This window comes from Zea mays, chromosome 5 (genome assembly GCF_902167145.1).
Source record: "Zea mays cultivar B73 chromosome 5, Zm-B73-REFERENCE-NAM-5.0, whole genome shotgun sequence".
NCBI classification, from domain to species: domain Eukaryota; kingdom Viridiplantae; phylum Streptophyta; class Magnoliopsida; order Poales; family Poaceae; genus Zea; species Zea mays.
The window spans coordinates 174,979,701-174,998,288 of NC_050100.1; the positions used below are offsets into that span (position 1 = coordinate 174,979,701).

General features: G+C 43.3%; 1 protein-coding gene and 1 pseudogene across 1 annotated transcript; both read left to right on the forward strand.

Moving 5' to 3' along the window:
* Nucleotides 1-485: 485 nt before the first annotated feature.
* Nucleotides 486-2,735, forward strand: LOC103627274 (putative DUF1618 domain containing family protein). Its single transcript, XM_008647563.3, has 2 exons — nucleotides 486-1,727; nucleotides 2,299-2,735. The coding sequence occupies exons 1-2, from the start codon at nucleotides 581-583 to the stop codon at nucleotides 2,310-2,312; spliced, it is 1,161 nt and encodes a 386-aa protein (XP_008645785.1). The 5' UTR covers nucleotides 486-580; the 3' UTR covers nucleotides 2,313-2,735.
* An 11,414-nt stretch (nucleotides 2,736-14,149) lies between these two features.
* LOC109939823 (plasma membrane ATPase 2-like) lies at nucleotides 14,150-17,335 on the forward strand (annotated as a pseudogene).
* The last annotated feature ends 1,253 nt before the right edge of the window (nucleotides 17,336-18,588 follow it).

Genomic DNA, 18,588 nt, shown 5'->3' on the forward strand with positions numbered 1-18,588 from the left:
CAAAGAAAGAGGCACAAGTTATCTATATTATCTATTTCTCCTAAACGGAAGCCATGACTTTCACGGGCGGAGCCAGATTACGATATAGGAGGGGGCAAGCAATTTATCAAATATTATAAGGTGAAAAACTATCGTAGGATATATACACATGAATATACTAATTTGCGTATAGCGTAGACAATATATTAATAAAAAAGACTTACAACATATAATTGTATATTAATTATCTCCTCAAACAGAGATCAAAATGAATTGCCTCTACGATGATTGGCCAAATTAAAAGCTTTAATTATATCACGAGAGCTGATCATAAGTGCCAATTCTATATTAGTATAGATGATCATGTAATAACTAAGATCCTTGTCGAATAAAATAAACCGTAATTTTGCACGTTTAGTTACCTCCACTTTCTTTTTACCACTTGATAGATAGTCGGTTACTCTTCACGGTAACACGCCGCAGCGGCGAACAAATCTTGCGCCGCACGCCGAACCCTACATAAACACAACACCGGCGGTGGTACGGTCCAGCCAAATACCAATTGCCAAAAACTCCCCCCTCTCCCTTTCTCTCGATCGGAATGGGGGTACCGGACCCGGAGAAATGGTTCATCCTGGGCCGCGTCGTCGTCGTGAGGCACTACAAAAAAGCCTTGGATAGCTCTAGCCTTGACCTCAGGCTGCCGCTCACCAGGACGCCGCCGCGCATCTCCAGGCTCGCCGCGGTCACGAGGGACCAAGTCGAACGCGGCCAGCTCTCCATCGTCGCCACCAGCAACAGTGTCCTCCTCCTCCACGAGCTCGAGAGGCCCTCCGAGCCCAACAGCCCGAACATCTTCTTCCTGGCGCTCGACCCCATGCTTGATGAGCGGGCCTTCGCCGCCGGACGCAGAGTGTTCGAAGTCGCCGCCACGCGCCTCCTCGACCGGCATCCGGAATTACCCCACTTCTCCGGCGTCAGGAACGTCGGCTTCATCGAGCTCTGCCGTGGAGGCACGTGCGTGTTCGTGGTCGCGGAGCTCCAGGCCACCAATCGCCAAGCGAACAACAGCGTCCCCTTCATCACCTGCTGCCTCTCTGGCGATGGGAACGACACGTGGGACCAGATGGAACTCGTCTGGCCCGTCCTCGATGACGAAGCCCACCCGCAGTGGATTAACCACGCCGTGATCGCCCACGACAAGAAGCTCTGGTGGGTCAACCTCTCGCGCGGCCTGGTCGCCTGGGACCCGGTCCCGGTCCAACATGCAGAGCCGAGGCTGGAGTTCGTGCCGCTCCCGGTCCTCCACGGGTTCGAGGACAGGCAGGAGCCGCCGGAGCAAATCGACAGGTACCGCACCGTAGGGGTGAGCGCCGGCCAGATGCGGTTTGTGGACATCGTTCGCAGGCGCAACGATCCCCTCGAAGGTACGCTGGTGGTCGTCTGGACGCTGGACTTGCCACAGATGAGGTGGCGGGACTACCCCAGGGTGACGACGCTGGTGAACATCTGGAACAACGCCAGCTACGTGCCGATGCCGAGGGGGGTCGTCCCCGTGGTGGCGCTTTTGCACCCCAACGAGCCCGAAGTTGTCTACTTCTTCCTGGGCAAGTACGTCTTCTCCGTCGACGTGAATCGAAGCGCCGTCGTGCACTTCGCGGTGATGCCGAACCAGCAGGACGGCGTGCCACGGCCGATCAACCAGCGAGACGTTCTCTCTTGGAAGCAAGCGCCCTTTCTTGAAAACGGTACGGTTCTATATATGACTAGCTTAATTTGTGCTTAATTGGCATTGTCCTTCCATCTATCCGCATATATATGGCTTGCCTAGCTTTACTTGCAATTTTAATTTCATGGGATGAGACGACCTAGCAAAACGGCATGTGATAGAGTAGTATGTTTGCATCTACGTACTACACATAAGCTGTTCATGTTCATCAGTTTCACTGTGTTTTTCTGTTCTAAGAAAGTAAACGACTGCATGGACTGAAACATGCATGGATATACATAGAATAATGATGCTAAATCGATTCTGAGGGATCAGAATTCATGAACTGAAACATGCATGTTTAGAGAGGCATTCCATCAGTTTCACTGTGTTTTTCTGTTCTAGAATTTCATGAACTTGAAACCTGTTTAGAGAGGCCCTCAATCAGTTTGACTAGGATTTATTTTTGCTCCAGAAATTTCGTCGCACATTTAGCGATTCTTTGAGTACTGTATACTATTTATTATTGTTATCGTATTCAGTAACACTTGACTGACTATTACGTTGTCTATTAACACTTGACTGACTATTAATCCTTACCACTTTACCAGCCCAGCAAGGATGAGTAATTGAGGATCCTGCTGGAAGGATCGGATGAAAACACACATGATGCAGCCCGTCGTGACGAAGTGTGAAGGTCGCGCGCAAAGCCTTTGCTGTTGTTTTGTTTCCGATGTTGGCCGTGAGCAGACAAGAGCGTAGACGGGGATTCAAGTCTTTTCTGATCACAAACTATACAATTTTAACTGACACAAACTGTATAGTTTTGGTTGCCATGCTTTCTACTGTGTACTTTGTATTCGGTGTTGTTGATGGGTTATCAACTACTGGATCTATTTGTGGTCTCAGAGCTTGCATTCTGGGATATATGCGTATATAAGGTGTTGCTATTGTCCATATGATTGAATAACTGAATTGTTGATGGTGGGCGAAAGAAATTTCGAGCCCAAACAGGAAGAATCCACTGGTGGTTTTGCTGAGTGGCATCATCTTCTTTCTCCTCTTTATTTTATTTTATTTGAATGACTGAGATTCAAGCTTGTGGGCAGGTGGGCAGGCTCGGCCGAGGCCTTGCTAGCGGGGCTCGGCGCCGGGGTTGGGCTCGCTCGGCGCGCGTAGAGGAGAGGAGGTACGCCGACGCTTGGGCAGTGGCGCGGCTTGCCGGTGCTAGAACATCGCGCAGGGAGCTCGCTAGGGCGCTGCAGCTCGGTGAGCGCATGCTCGCGCGTAGTCCGGCCACCATGGCCCTTGGCGCACGGGGTGGGAAGGGGCTGCAGGGGGCGAACTGGCCGAGCTCAGCCGGTTGGCAGGGCGCCAGGTCGGGACTACCGGCCATGACGGTGGGGCAGGCTGCGCCGGTGTCACACCCGGGTTTTAGGGCACCAAAACCCGGACGCGAACATAATCACCAGGTGTGCTGGGACTAAGCCTCACATATATGATGAATCATGGCACATGATCGAATGTCACATCTTTACTACATAACAGGAGTTCTGTACAAAATAAATAAATAATTACATCATATGAAAACACGATCCAGCAACCCAAAGTTGACTGGGAGACGACGACCTAGATTACTCACGAACTCATCATAGCATCATCCATACGCTACATCCTATGGTACCTGTTCTTGACCTAGATCACTTTTGTTTAATGCATAGGTTACAAGTCATCCAAAGAATCACCCTAGTATGATTATCTTTTACCTTGTTTACCTCTGAATCACTTGGGTAGTTTGCTATTGCTTTATATGGTTTTGGGATTAATATTTCATTATATCCATGTTCCAATTATTCTGTTATGTTATTTATGTTCATGTCAAGATCATTATATTTTAATTGGAACATGGAGCTTAACTTGAGAAACATGTGCCACCACAAGGGTGGAATAGGACACCCTTGGCTGACTAATTAGGAAAGCTAGTGGAAGACTACCTTACCCGAAAGGGGCAAAGGCAGTAGGGGAGTTGCATGCAGGGAGGTTCTCGAGTTGATTTTGCTGCGATGGTTGTCAGACGAGGGATTCTTGCAAGTGTTCTTCCCATAAACTGTAGCGGGTTTTCGGAAGCTAGTGTAACTTTGTAAAGGCCTCGTAATGGATCCCTAGCCATTCACCTCGGTAGTGTCTAAGGGCCTTGCAAACCCTGGCGACATGGGAAACACGACTTGTGGGTACAGGGTACAACCTCTGCAGAGTGTAAAACTGGTATACTAGTCGAGCTTACAGTCAAGAGCAGCTCAGGACTCTCGCATGATTAAATTATGAAACCTAAACTCAACTTGTCATATGCATTGCATGGGATTTGTTATTAATTTTGTTCTATTATTATTATGGTTTGGTATCTACTTATATTTAGTAATTGATAATAAAATTTTGACCAACTTTAAAAGCAATGCTCAGTTTTAACCATTCTCTTTGGTAAGCCTTACTTCATGAGCTTCCACCTTTGGTGAGTTCATGCCACATTATTCCCCACAAATTGTTGAGCTATGATCATGTGTGAGCTCACCCTTGCTGTCTCACACCCCCCACAGGAAAAGAACAGGTGGTTCAGGAGGAGCCACTCAACGAGGAGTTTGATTCGATCTAGGTGGCATCTCCCAGTTGACTTTGTGGCGCCAAGGATGGATTTTAGTTCAATCTATATTTATCTTTTATTTTGTAAGACTTCCGCTATGTAATAAATAATCTGATTATATTGTGACATTTATCTCTATACACTCTGTTATTATATATGTTGTCTTCTTGGCGCATGTATGAGATGCACCCGGCTTTGTCCCTTAAATCCGAGTGTGACAGTGCTGGAGCACAAAAGTGTACCTTCGGCAATTATACTTTTACATGCCAAGAAAATCTTCGTCGACAACAATATTATACAACAGCTGTGCTATAGAAGGGCTCTTTCTTTACAAAGCATGAAAAGAAGGGAACGTGTTTTTTCGCCGAAGGCTAAAAAATGGTATGTACGCAAATTTCATGCATCGCAAAGACATATATTACATTAATATACACATAGATATTCAATGTTTAACTCATGTACGAATATTACATTTTCTAAATACTACATTTTATTAAGTACACAAGAAGCCAGTCTTCTTTTAAAATCTTTTCGGCAGCTTCGTTCAGTAGTTTGTTGACAGCTTCATCAATGGCTTCTTCGACAATCTTTATTGTTTCTAATGCTACTTTCATGGCTGGATCGGCCTCAGGGTCTTAAGGCTCAGGTGGTGGTGAAAGTTCAGCTGTAGAAAAGAACCTGTTAATCCAAAGCCAAAAAATAAGCACCGAAGCTAAAATTCAGTAATAATACCTATACGTCTCGCGCGCTTAGGGGCCTATTCGACTCGCTTAGCTTCTTCTCGGGCGTCATGAGATTCTTTTTCAATTTTCTTTATAGCTTCGTCGGCTATCTCGCGGCCGCATTTCACCCAAACATCGAAATAGAATTTTCCACCTATCAAAGTAGCTTCGGCCGAAGGCTCCTTAGCGTTGTCTATGGAGAAGACGGTTTCTGCCTGGGCTGCAGCTTTAACATGTTCACAACCATTTTTCTCCAGAATCGCTGCAACCCCTCGAGCACTGGCAAAGGCACAGAAATCCCCACGGTCGCTAAGTATTTCGTCAAAAGCTTCAGCTTCTTCGTCGATCCATTCAACGATTCCTTCAGGATCGCCTCTAATAAATTTTTGCTCCAATGCGTATGCACCCACCTTTGCAAAACTATCTTTCAATTTCTTAGCACAATCCAAGGATAATATCTCTCCTTCGATTCACAAAGCTCATCCACATTCTTTTGCAATCTTTAACTAGTCCGTTCGCTTATTTCTTGTTTCGCTTTCGCCACTTCAAAATCCTCATTCTTTTCGGCAAGCTTTTTCTTTAGGTTTTCAACTTTGGCTTTATGAGCTTCAGATTGTGCATTAAACTTTGCTTTGCTGCTCTTCAGCCTATCCACTAAGGAAAGTAGAATTTTATCTTTTTCGAGGGCTTCATTCCTTAGTCTGATGACCTCTGACCGAAGGTTCCCAAGGGCTATTTGGCAGCTCTCGTCTTCAGCATTCTTTTGTGCCCTTAAAGCATTGCTCAAGCTTCAGCCCTACAAAAAAGGAGGGATCAACACAATAATAAAAGATACAAAAATAATCTGTTTACAAGTCAAAACATATTTACCTTTAGACTGTTATAAGCAAGGCTGTCTGCAAGGTCATCCTACGAGGCTACGACATTGCAGATAGGCCAAGCTCGAGCTTCGGAAACCCTATGTTTCTTGCCATCTCCTAGCAAACAGATACCTCCTTGTTGTCCGAAAGGCAGTACAGAAAGTCGTCTTCATCAGTGCCATTATACACCAAGGATCCTTTTGGGTACTTCAAATCCTTGGCATATTGCTTGGCTTCGGCAATCTGCTCTTTCGACAACTGTTTCCTCAAAGCATGTCGTATGATAAAATCTAACCCTTCAGTAGGCTCTTCGGGGGTCGGAGATTTAATCTTCTCGGGTGTGCTTTATTTTTCCAAAATAAAAGTAGCTCCCACAGGTTTTGCTTTAGTACAAGTTGGCAGTCCGGCTTCGGTAATATCTGGTGATATCCTAGCTTCGTCAAATTTCTTTGGAATGTCGCCTTCTTTATCAAGCTTTGAAGCAGGAGTTTGTACCTTTGTCGATTCTATAATAGCGTCTAGCACGCTGGCCATTCTCCTCCTCTTGGGAGTTATTGCAGGAATTTTGGACACCTTCGACAACTCCGGCTCTGGTGGCGGGCTCAGGGTTTTTGGATGCCCTGCCGACTCCTTTAGTTTTGGTTCTTCAACCGTTTTTCCTTAGCTTCGGCAGGATGCTTCAGCACTTCGGTCGTCTTGGTTTTCTCCTGTCCCATTGCTTTCGACACTTCAGCTGATTCTCCCTTAGCACCAGCAGGAGCGGGGTATTCTGGCTCAGCGGCGAAAGAAGTCCCCTCGATAAGCTTCGATACCCTGGCCGTTTCAATGTACCTAGGCCGGTGTGTTAAAACTTTGATCTCTTTACCCTTCGGCGTAGCAGAGATGGCCGAAGCAGCAACTTTTCTTTTCTTTCCCTGCTTTCGCGAGGGATAGCAATAGTCTGGGTATACGAAGCCAATTACATCAAAAACTCTATTTAATCTTCTCTTGCCTCATTTCTTCGGCCCTTGTGTAGGCCCCAAGCAATTCATCACTAGTTGCCTCAACACAATTCAGCCAGTCATCGTTCGGCTCATCAAATTGATCTCTGTATCTGAAGGTGTATTTCGGATAAACCAAGATGCCTTGACTAGACACGACAGCAGTTTCCTTCGACATCTCCTAGTCACTTACAAGAGGCCACACTCTGTAAGCAATATGCTCTTGGACTAAGTCTCTTGTGCCAATAAAAGTGCATACAGTATTAAACGCCTTCTGGCATGCTTCAATTTCATTTCCAAGAGCAGTGACTGGCCTTCTGATGCCAAATCGAGACCAAATAGGGCGTTGAATGATCCCCTTTATATCTTCTCTTTCAACTAAGTTGTTCTTTACATAAAACCACTCTTCCATCTAGGCACATGGCCACCTCTTCCGAAACGTTGGGACTGGATAACTCACATCAGAGCGAGACACGAAGCCATAACAACCAAAATTATTATAATATTGCTCTTTACCAGTAGCCTTCGTCTCATAGGACAACTCATGCATGTTACAGAAGCATTTCGCACTTGGTTCTAGACCCTGGCTCCTTATGGCCCAAATGAAAATCCCCATTCTGATGATAGCTTCAGGGGTAATCTGATGAAGGTAAATCTCAAAAGTCTTCAGAACTTCAACTAAAAAATTAATCAAGGGAAACTGAAGCCCTGCCTTCATGAAGCTCCTGTAGACAATAACTTTATCTAGTTCGGGCGCAGGGGCAGTGCTATTTCCTCCAGCCCTCACAATAGAAATATCGCGAAAGTATCTTGCTTTCATAGCATCAATCTGACTCTGCTTGATAGTTGATTTTCCGAAGATGGTATGACTCGGCCGCCAGGACCGATCTTCGGTATCTTCATTTCCACTTTCCAAGTCAAAACTTTCACTATCGCCGGAATCTTCAGATAACCCAGCCAACATTTCATTGGTGATTTTCTCTGTATTTGTCGTCTTCATAGCTTCATAAAATCCAGCCAGTGCAGGGTCAACAATCTTCTTCTCTTCAGCCATTTAGTCAACGGTTGCGCAAATACCGAAGCTTACAATTTAATCAAAACGCGACAGAGCAAGAAAATTCAGAGTAACAGAAATAACACAAGCAGCTGAAATGGCACATCAAATGCTATCAATGTGAGTCCCTATTTATATGCCCAGCACCTCATAACTTGGTGGGCCCCACATGTCAGTGTCTTTCGCTATTCTAGCAAAGGGAAGATGTTTTTTCGGACCTTCGGCTAAAGGCCTTCGTTTACGTCGCAGTCTGAATTTGCTACAAAGAAACAAATTAATACTGCAATGGGCTACTGTTGGGGGCCTTCCTCTTCCGAAGGTCCTAAAAACGTGACTAATATGTTTTTCAGTGTAATAGACTGCTACAGGTGGTTTCGGCTTTAGGATGAAGGTATGCGTGATATGGATATACAACCCGAAGGCAGGATGAACGGACGCTGAAGGAGCTTCGACTTAGTATAATGATGAAGGCGGAAGATGAAACCAACCTAAAGGGGTAATGACTACTTAGTCCTTGATAGCTTGCCTTATGATTAACAGTAAATGTCAGGGGCAGGAATGTAATTTTGTTCGGGCTGTGTCCCGTGCATATAAATAGATGAACAGTAGCACCGTACTGTTCACGCTGAATTGTAATCACTCTTGCGTCACTTTCGCATTTCACCTTCTGGCAAGCCGAAGATATTAATGTAATGTTTATATCGTTGGTGTTTATTCATATTTATAAAATGAGAATATAAATAATCTAATAATTCATAGTGATTATTTGTATTCTTTTGTGTTTCGTGTATATTTATTTATATTTGTTCACTGAGATGATGAAGGTACGCCCTTCATGACCTTCGCCCGAAGATCATTATATCCCAAAGGAGATAATGCTTCGAAGGACGAAGATCTTTAATCATTAACAATTGTGTTGTCTTATTCTTGATTTGTAGCATTTGAGAACAAGTGACCAACAGTTTCATAAGCATTATGTATATGCAGATGTAATTGTGGACATTACTCTACAACTCATCACAATCAATCAAAGATACAAATTAGACAAATATCATAAGAACAAACATTCAAGTGCATATATACCTATATATATAAAAATAGTTTTGTTTTTGTTCCTAAGAGTAGGTCTTCTATTCCTAAAAGTCACTTTAGGTACATGATTTCAAAGTGTGAAATCCACATTTGTCTTTAGAAGTGAAAAGGTAAGAGTAATCAGAGTAAAGCAGCAGTGGATGAGAAAAGATTAAGAAAAGTTTAGAAAGATCAGAGTAGCAAAGGTAAGTAGATAATGGTTGTCCAGTTCTATCTAGGTTTTGTCCTACAGTCAACATCACTCTGATACCACTTCTGTCACACCCGGGTTTTAGGGGCACCAAAACTCGGACGCGAACATAATCACTAGGTGTACTGGGACCAAGTCTCACACATATGATGAGTCATGGCACAGGTGTAATACCCAATTTGTAAGAGAGAATATAAAAGGAAAAAATATTTCCTTTATTTATATATGTGTGGGTTGAACCTATTTGTCATCACATGTGAACACCATCTTTAAAAACAAATAATTAATAAAAATATATGCCACTAAATTATGCATCATGCTAGAATTTTTATTGAGCGTGCATTTTGTGACAATATAAAAATAACATAAAAAAGAAATATGTTAAAAATCCAAAGTGAAATTTAAATTCTAAAGGAAATTCAAGAATTGAGAAAAAGAGAAGAAGAGAAATTACTAGGTCAATAAAAATAAGTATATATATATATATTATTCTTATACATATTTGAGTTTGAATATTTGACTCAAAGGTGAAGTCCACAAAAGGATTCAAATTCAAACTAGAGATTCAAATGAAAAGAAAATAAATCAAAAAAAGGGAAAGGAAACTCACCTGTGCCGCAGACCAACAATTCGGCCTAAACCGAATGCCACCCGCGCGACCCAGACTTCTCCTCCACCGCGTGTAATGATGCTCTCTGCTGCGCGGGCCCCTTCTGTCAGCCACACCGTGGCGCCATATCTCAAATACTGACTGGTGGGACCTCCCGGTTGGTCTCTCGCGCCTGCTTCCTGCGTCTGTACCACGGACTCACTGGGCCCACGCGTCAGTCCCCACCTTCCCTATCCGCGAGCTCGACGGTAACAACATCTCCGCCATCTACGCGCGTAGCTCCCTTCCAACCACCCTTCGTGCTCGGTCTTCCGTGGATCCTGGCATGCGCCAACCCCGCTGATAAAGGGGAGAGTATCCCCTTGACCACGCGCGCCCGCGACCATTTGTGATACTCACTGCCAGAGAGAGAACTAATCGCTGCCAGGGACCTCCGTCGTCGTCCTCGGTGCCCTCCATGAATTGGCACCCTGTGCGCGGTCGGGTAGGTTCTCATTAGCTCGTGGATCGCGTTGAGGGTGGTGGCAGGGTAGCGGTGCGGCTTGGGCACCATCAATTTAACACCGGACGTGAGTTTCCGCCGTGCGCTGTGGAAAGCCTGGGTCACCTCCTCGATCTTGGTGAGTAACATCCTCCGCATGACCATACCGTTACCGCTTCACGCTTCTGCTTTCAGGTTAGAGATTAGGGGCGGCATGTGGGTCGGGGCAATCGCCGGCCATGGCGCCGCCGTGTCTTCACGTTGAGGAAGGAAGGAGGAGATATCGTGGTCGTTGATCTCTCAAGCAACGGTGACGATTAGAATTGATATACCAATTCGACCAGGGGAATCTACACCGTTGGATGACATCGGACGGATCAGTAGTTGTCTCGTCTCTTTAAATAGCCACCGTCAGATCTGGATCCAATGGACGACGTAGTGTACCGGTTCAGTTTTTGCGCAAGCTAATCTGGACCGCTGGGATGGGATCAAATGGCTCAGATTAAAAGATACCCTTTAGGCCTGACATTTTTGCACCAGAGACCTTCCACTTTTCCGAAATCAACCCACGTTCCACTATGCAGGTGTAACACCCGGTTTTAAGGAACAAAGCCGAGTCCATCTCATACATGCGCCAAAGAAGACAACATATATAATAACAAAGTGTATAGAGATAAATGTCACAATAAAATCAGAGTACTTATTACATAGCGGAAGACTTACAAAAATAAAATATAAATATAACATGATCTAAAATCCATCCTTGGCGCTAGAAAGTCAATTGGGAGATGCCACCTAGATCGAATTGAACTCCTCGATGTGGCTCCACTTGAACCACCTATACTTCTCCTGTGGGGGGGGGGGGGGTGTGAGACAACAAGGGTGAGCTCACACATGTTCATCGCTCAACAAGTTGTGGGGAATAACGTGGCATGAACTCACCAAAGGTGGGAGTTCATGTGATGTGTAAAGCTGATCAACAATAGGGGTTAAAGTTGAGCATTGCTTTTAACAAGTTGGTCAAATTTTATTAGCAATTACTAAATGTAAGTAAATACCAAACCATAATAAATAATAGAACAAAATTAATAAATAATCCCATGTAAATGCATATGACAAATTGAATTTAGGTTGCATAAATTAATCATGTGAGTGTCCGAGCCGCTCATAACCGTGAGCACGGCTAGTATACTAGTTTTACACTCTACAGAGGTTGCACATCTTTACCCACAAGTCATGTTACCCATCTGCCAAGGGTCATGAATCCCATACACCTCTACCAAAGAAGCGAGGCAGGGTAACACTACGAGGCCTTTACAAAGTTCCACTAGCTTCAGAAAACCCGCTACAGTTTCTAGGAAGCTCCAATGCAGGGATCCCTCGCCTGACCGCCATCGCAGCAAAATCAACCCAAGGACCTCCCTACACTGACCACTCTCCTACTGTCCTTACCCCTTTCGGGTAAGGTAGTCATCCATTAGCTTTCCTAATTAGTCAGCCAAGGGCATCCCATACTACCCTTGTGGTAGCACTGATTTCCCGGGTGGTTTTCCATGTTCCCTTTAACATAATGATCTTATCATGAACATAAATAACATAACAGAATAATAGGAACATGCATATAGTGAAATATTAACCCAAAAACCGTGTAAAGCAATAGCATAACTACCCAATGATTCAGGGGTAAACAAGGTAAAAAGATAAACAGTCTAGGGTGACCTATTGGGTAACAAAAGTGATCAAGGGCATAACTTGCCTGGCACTTGAGATTCTAGTTACCAGGGTGATTCTTCAAATCCTCGTGACCGCACCACTAGTCGTAGCAATACAAACAGACATGGTATAGACAAAATTAACATCACACCAAACATAAGAACAAACTGAATAATAATGATCTATGCGTCGCTACGAGATCGTGGGATCGAGAACTACTAAGATCGAAGTCGTGGTCATCAAGTTATGATGTGATTAAATGATTAAACTAGGTTCCATGTTTATTTTATAATCCCAGAGAAAAGGTAATTTATAGTAGTAATTAATTCAAATTTAATCTAAATTATTAATTGACCATAGATCATATTTTAGTAGATGAGCAGATTAACTAGACTAACCAACATAAGTTAAATACAGATCTAATTTTAAAAGAATGAGATATGATATAATAAATGTTGTTATTGCATAGTAAATACTTATACAAAACTAACACAACTGGAACGAGTCAAATCGGAATTAAAACGAGGAAGTTATAAATTTCCAAAGTTTTTATGTATTTGATATGAAATTAATTAGGAGATCAATTTTATTATTGTTTTCATGTCAAAACAGTGACACTTGATGATAAACAATAATATTATAAAATTATAGGAACTGGAATGAATTAATTTGGAGCTAGAATGAATTTTCTATGAACTAAATAAGTTTCTGGAATTATTTAAACACTAAAAATCATTTTCTAATTGAATTTCTGTATTTTCCTATGATTCTGGATTGCGCGCATAAAAACAGAGGAGCTCGAGGGCTGGAGCGCACAAATGGCCAAGACACAGCCACACCCGGGGAAGGACCGTGGGTTGTTTCTATTTCTTTAAAGCCGGTTCGAAACGGAAGCTATGACGCTATCCACGTCGTCCATTTTTTTGTGCTCCACCCGATTGTGAATCTACGACTAGAGTCAGCCTCCAGCTACAGCTTGCGAACGACGCTGAGCCTTCTAGAATCTGGAGTGGCTTGCGAACGACGCGGACCTTCTAGAATATGGAGGATGACACATAGGTGAGGAAAAAAAGGACATGTCTCGCGTTGGCCAGCCACAGGGACGTCCCTCCCGGCCTCCCCCCACCCGCCACCGCCCAAAGGGAGCAGTGATCCATCCATCCTATCCCCCGTGCCAAACCCAAGCCAGCTATGGACCATCCCGCCGCCGCCTCCTCGCCTCATCCGACGCCATAGCACCTCTTCCCGTTTGCACCCCCTTCTCCCTCCATCTCCCAAGCCAAGCGCTCAACCTGGTCACAGCTTCTCCACGCTCGCTCGGGGCTGCTTTGTCCCCGTCTTCCTGTCTGCAACCCGTGTGCACAACCGCGGCCTGCTGGGTCATGGGCTTCTCCTTCCCATTCTGGCGTGCCCGCGCGGATGGCTGACAAAGCAGCCGGCGCTGGAGGCTGACTGTCCCGTCCGCCGCCGGTGCATCCACATTTTCCTTATCGCTCTCTCGCTCCCTCAGGACGATGCGCCTCTCGAAGCTCCCACCCCAAGCGCAGCGGCTCCACGGCGGCGGCGACGGATGTCGTCACATTCCACGTCATGTACATCATCGACTGTGTCGTGCTAGGCGTCACACTCTCCTGCTTCTTTGTATACTACGGTTTTCACCTATGAGCGTGGTCTGTGAGCACTTGGTGTGGCTTACCAGGTTTGGGATCCTTTAACGTGCAATATTGGTAAGATCTTTGACTAGATGTGTGTTGTACTTGACTGACAACATTCATGTATAGGAAGTGCCAGATGGTACAAAAGAGAGTCATGAAGGACCATGATAGTTCATTAGCCTCCTGCCACTTTGTGCCCCCATGCCATGATAGTGCAGGGCCATTTAATCTTGATGTCAATGACAAGATGATTACATGTTTGCCATATTTATTCCTGTGTACCTTGAGTTGAGTGCTCTAAATATGGAGTTTCATCCCATTCCTGCTAGCTTGTCGATAGTAATATGTTTGTAGATATGGCTACTGCAACTGAACTGTTATGCTGTAATAACCGGCCTTTTCCCCGCCTCAGGTGATCAACTTGGTATTGGGAAGGAAACAACACGTCGTTTGGGAATGAGTACTAAATGTACCCTTCCTCTTCCTTACTCTAAACAGAATAAGGATGAGTCACTTGCTTCCTTGCCAATTGATGAATTGACCGAGAAGGTTGATGGCTTATCTGGAGTCTTTCCAGGCACAACTATGCAGATTGCCTGTTTTTATTACTCATGTTTGATAAGCTCAACAATTCTTCAACATCTATAGGCATGCTTGATAGAACACAGGTATGAGATCGTGAAACGCTTGCAAGAAAGAAAACATATATGTGGCATGACTTGGGTGGTGTAAATGATGCCCCAACTTTGAAGAAGGCTGATATTGGTATTGCAATAGCAGACTCTACTTACGCATCCCATGGTGCTTCTGACATTATCCTAACCATGCCTTAGTGTAATTAATAGAGTTGTGTTGACGAGTCGAGCAATTTTCCAAAAGAGAATTACACAGTAAGTCAATGCTACGGTTGCTTTTCAGTCTACAATGCGATTCTAGTAGGGGCAGAGGAGGGCAATGTCCCCCCTAAGGCCATCTCGAGCAGACCGGGTTAACGGCTATTTAAAATAATGTTTTCGCATGAGTGAAGTTTGAAATAAGGAGTGAGATAGCGTGTGATGGGGAGTCTGATGGAGATAGTAAACCCTCCCCAAATTTATACGAGCTACTAAAATTTTTAGCTAATCACCATATAAATAATGTAAAATACCTTCTAACAGCCCTCACAATCTGATTTGTCCCCTCACTCTCAAATCCTGGCTTCGCCCCCTGAGTCTCCTACCATTCCGTTTCTATGTCCAATATTTTCAAAGTTCATTTTTGTTTGCAGATCTATGTTGTATCAATTACCATCCGTATTGTGGTATGTATGGACTTCTGCTTACTTTTTAGAAAATAACGCTCGCTTGACTGAATAGATAAATAATACTCACTTCATTTTTTATATTTGTTGCGTTTTAGTTCAAAAATGAACTGGTCGGACGATAAGTATTCGAGAACGGAGATAATATATCTGACCCATACATATTTTGTTGTAACAACTTGGTTTTATGCTTCTTGCACTGATATGGAAGTTTGACTTCGCACCATTTATGGTCCAGATCATTGCCATCCTCAATGACGGTAAGCCTCCTTTTTATTAGTTATAGTTCATGATGAGGGTAAAATCTGTAGTTGATCCTTAATTTGTTCAGTTCATAATGCAAGCCGCATATTAGGTAACCTAAGAGCAACTCCAAGAGAAGTCGTATACCAACCCCAGTAGAGTTTTTCGCGTCAAAACTTCACTTTTCTCGCCTCCAATGGTCTGCTAATCATTTCCCCATTTTTTCAGCTTCCTGTAAAGACGATGATGCATCCCGCATATATGCGTGAGCCAAACTCTCCCCAATTCTTCCCGAGCGCGCGCAATCCAGTAGCTTCCGATGTCTTTTTTCCAGCCGCGCATGCAGTTTTGTTCGAGGAAAGGAGGGCAAGAGCGGGAGAGACACCATCGTCGTTGGAGGAGCCAGCCGAGGCGTTGGAGTGTGAGATGATACATTCAGGATATGAACTAGTCGGGCGCGACGATCTGAACCTATCGAGACAAGCACGTCGGGATAACAATGTTAGCTTGCAGCGTCCTTCGGCGAGGACCATTCATCCTTTAACCTCCCGGCAAATGGTACAGATCTTGCACTTCTCAAAATCAAGCTGTCAAATGCTTCTCTGAGATCCAATTAGTGTATTTCTTATTCCCTGAATAGAGCAATATGCATCTCTGAATTTGCAGTAGTGTATCCCTTCTTGCCTGATAGGTTCTATCCAATCTTGAAAATTGAATTTTCTATGGTGCAGTCGTAACTGAAGTGTCTGTGCAAGCATGATGAATTTTATTTAGGTGTGTTTTGGTTGGAGTGTGAGATGATACATTCGGGATATGAACCAGTCGGGCGCGACGATCTAAACCTATCGAGCCAAGCACGTCGGGATAACAACGTCGGCTTGCAGCGTCCTTCGGCAAGGACCATTCATCCTTTCACCTCCCGGCAAATGGTACAGATCTTGCACTTCTCAAAATCGAGCTGTCAAATGCTTCTCTGAGATCCAATTAGTGTATTTCTTATTCGCTGAATAGAGCAATATGCATATCTGAATTTGCAGTAGTGTATCCCTTCTTGCCTGATAGGTTCTATCCAATCATGAAAATTGAATTTTCTATGGTGTAGTCGTAACTGAAGTGTCTGTGCAAGCATGATGAATTTTATTTAGGTGTGTTTTGGTCGGTAACACTTTGATGTGTCAAAATCATTGACTTGGTGCTGATAGTGTATGTTCTGCACCTACTAGAATATGAGATGCATCCTTTACAGTAGTGTTAGGTACATGTGGGTTCTGGCGACTTTAGTAAGAGTAGGTCTTACTGGCAGCCTCACATTACTTAGATAATATTATTGGTGGCATTTTTATAACTTACTGACTCACTCACATTTCTTAGACATTACTAATGTCAATACAATGACAAAAATATTTTATCTTAAGAGTTTACAAGTTGTGCATTTTGGACAGTTAGACAGTTATGCATTTTATTTTTCTTAAACAATCTCAATTATTTTTCTTGGACAGATAGGCAGTCATGTTTCTTTTGTACCAGTCAAACAAGTGCTCTGTATTTCATTGTTTGACATATTATTGAACTGCTTTTGATAAGGCCAAAAAGCTTTAGAAATGTTCCTGCTTGTCATGGTAAAATTGGGATGGACTGCTTTCCTGCTTGTACCTATTACTGAACTGCTTTCCTAAACTATTACTGAACTGCTTTCCTGAACTATTACTGAACTATTTTCCTAGCAAGGCCAAAAACACTTAGAACTACTTTCCTGCTTTTAATTTGCAACAACCAAAAGGATATGTAATACATTTACTCAGTTTTCTCAATGCTATGTCACTATATGTTCTGTTTTCACTGAAAGCTCTGTGCTTTGTTGCAGGTTATGTTTTGTCACCGAAGGTTCAGTCTTCCCTAAGTTCCTGATGCACCAAGGTCAGTTTTTAGAAAGGTGTCAATGTAGTTTTATACTCCTTAGTTTTCAGAAATATGTCAATGCAGTTTTATATGTGTGAACACAATTTGACAATGCAGTTTTATACTCTTGTCTTAGTTTTTAGATTATGTGTCACTGCAGTTTGTCAATGCAGTTTTGAACGGATATTCAGTTTTCCTGAAGATAGCATGATAAATGCATTCTGTTAGGTCGTTCCTTTTTAAAATTCCTTTTTAAAATTTTATGGACAATTTTTTAGCATTCTGTCGTGGGTGTACACATTTTTGGGGAGGTTTTTTTTCCAACAGCCTCCAATAAGATGTTTTGGGAAATAATTTTTTAGTATTCTCTTGGAGATGCTCTAATAACATCAACCTGGCGTCATGAATAAGTACCATTACTACTATCTCGAAGGACATAGTAAAACCATATCCACAACCTCACAGTGGGGAGTTATTTGGTCGTGATAACTATCATTTTTCTTCTAGGCTGCGTACAAGACTACCAGTGGCTAGTTTATTATTTAAAGTTTTGAGAAATCATTGTAGTTTGCTCATCCTTTTCATGGTTGCTAATCTGCAAAAACTGTTCTATGTCCAAAGCCTTGAGAAGACTGTCCAGGATGATTTTCAGAAGCTTTCCTCTGTCGTGTACCTTCAAGTCAGCACAATCAGTCAGACCCTTAACTCTGTGACGCGGTCTCGCAACCTCGCAGGCTCGCAGCTAGTCATTTGTGTAGCGTCCTAGGTTCTTGCTGACCTTTGCCTTCTTGGTGGCGCAGTTGCTGAGTGATCTGACTCTAGTCCCATACCTTACTGTCGTATGTGGTCTTTCCGCATCTCCTCACATTTTATGGTGTTTGCATTAACCTTAATCTGTGTTTGCGATCTTGGGGATTTCGAGTTTTAGATTGCCGATTGGTCAGTGGTGGTGCATTTGAGCTCTCTATGCGCCAGATCAAGCTTTTATATACAAGTCATGATTTGTGTTTTAGGCTTAGGGGGTGTTTGAATGCAATAGATCTAATAGTTAGTGGCTAAAATTAGTTGAGACATTCAAACACCATAGCTAATAGTTCAGCTATTAGTTATTTTTGGTAAATTAGTTAATAGTTATGTAGCTATTTATTAGCTAGCTAATCTCACTAACAATTTTTAGATAACTAATTATTAGTTCTAGTGCATTCAAACACCCACTTAGCTCTTGGGATAAAGCTAACGAAGAATCACTGCTAAAATATGTTTCCATTATTGATTGTAGCATGATTGTGTTTAAGAAATATATGTTCACACTTGGTACCAGAAATCTTTTGTGTCTTCATTATCTATATTTTCTCATATAAGCCTATAAGGTTTCTTTAGTCAAACAAACAACTAAAAACCATGAGAAAAACGTCCATACCAATCCACATGCAACAACATCCATGTATATATATATAGGAGGTA

Excerpts from the sequence above, each read along its gene's own strand:
- LOC103627274 (XM_008647563.3), top strand. The coding sequence starts at position 581 with ATGGGGGTACCGGACCCGGAGAAATGGTTCATCCTGGGCCGCGTCGTC.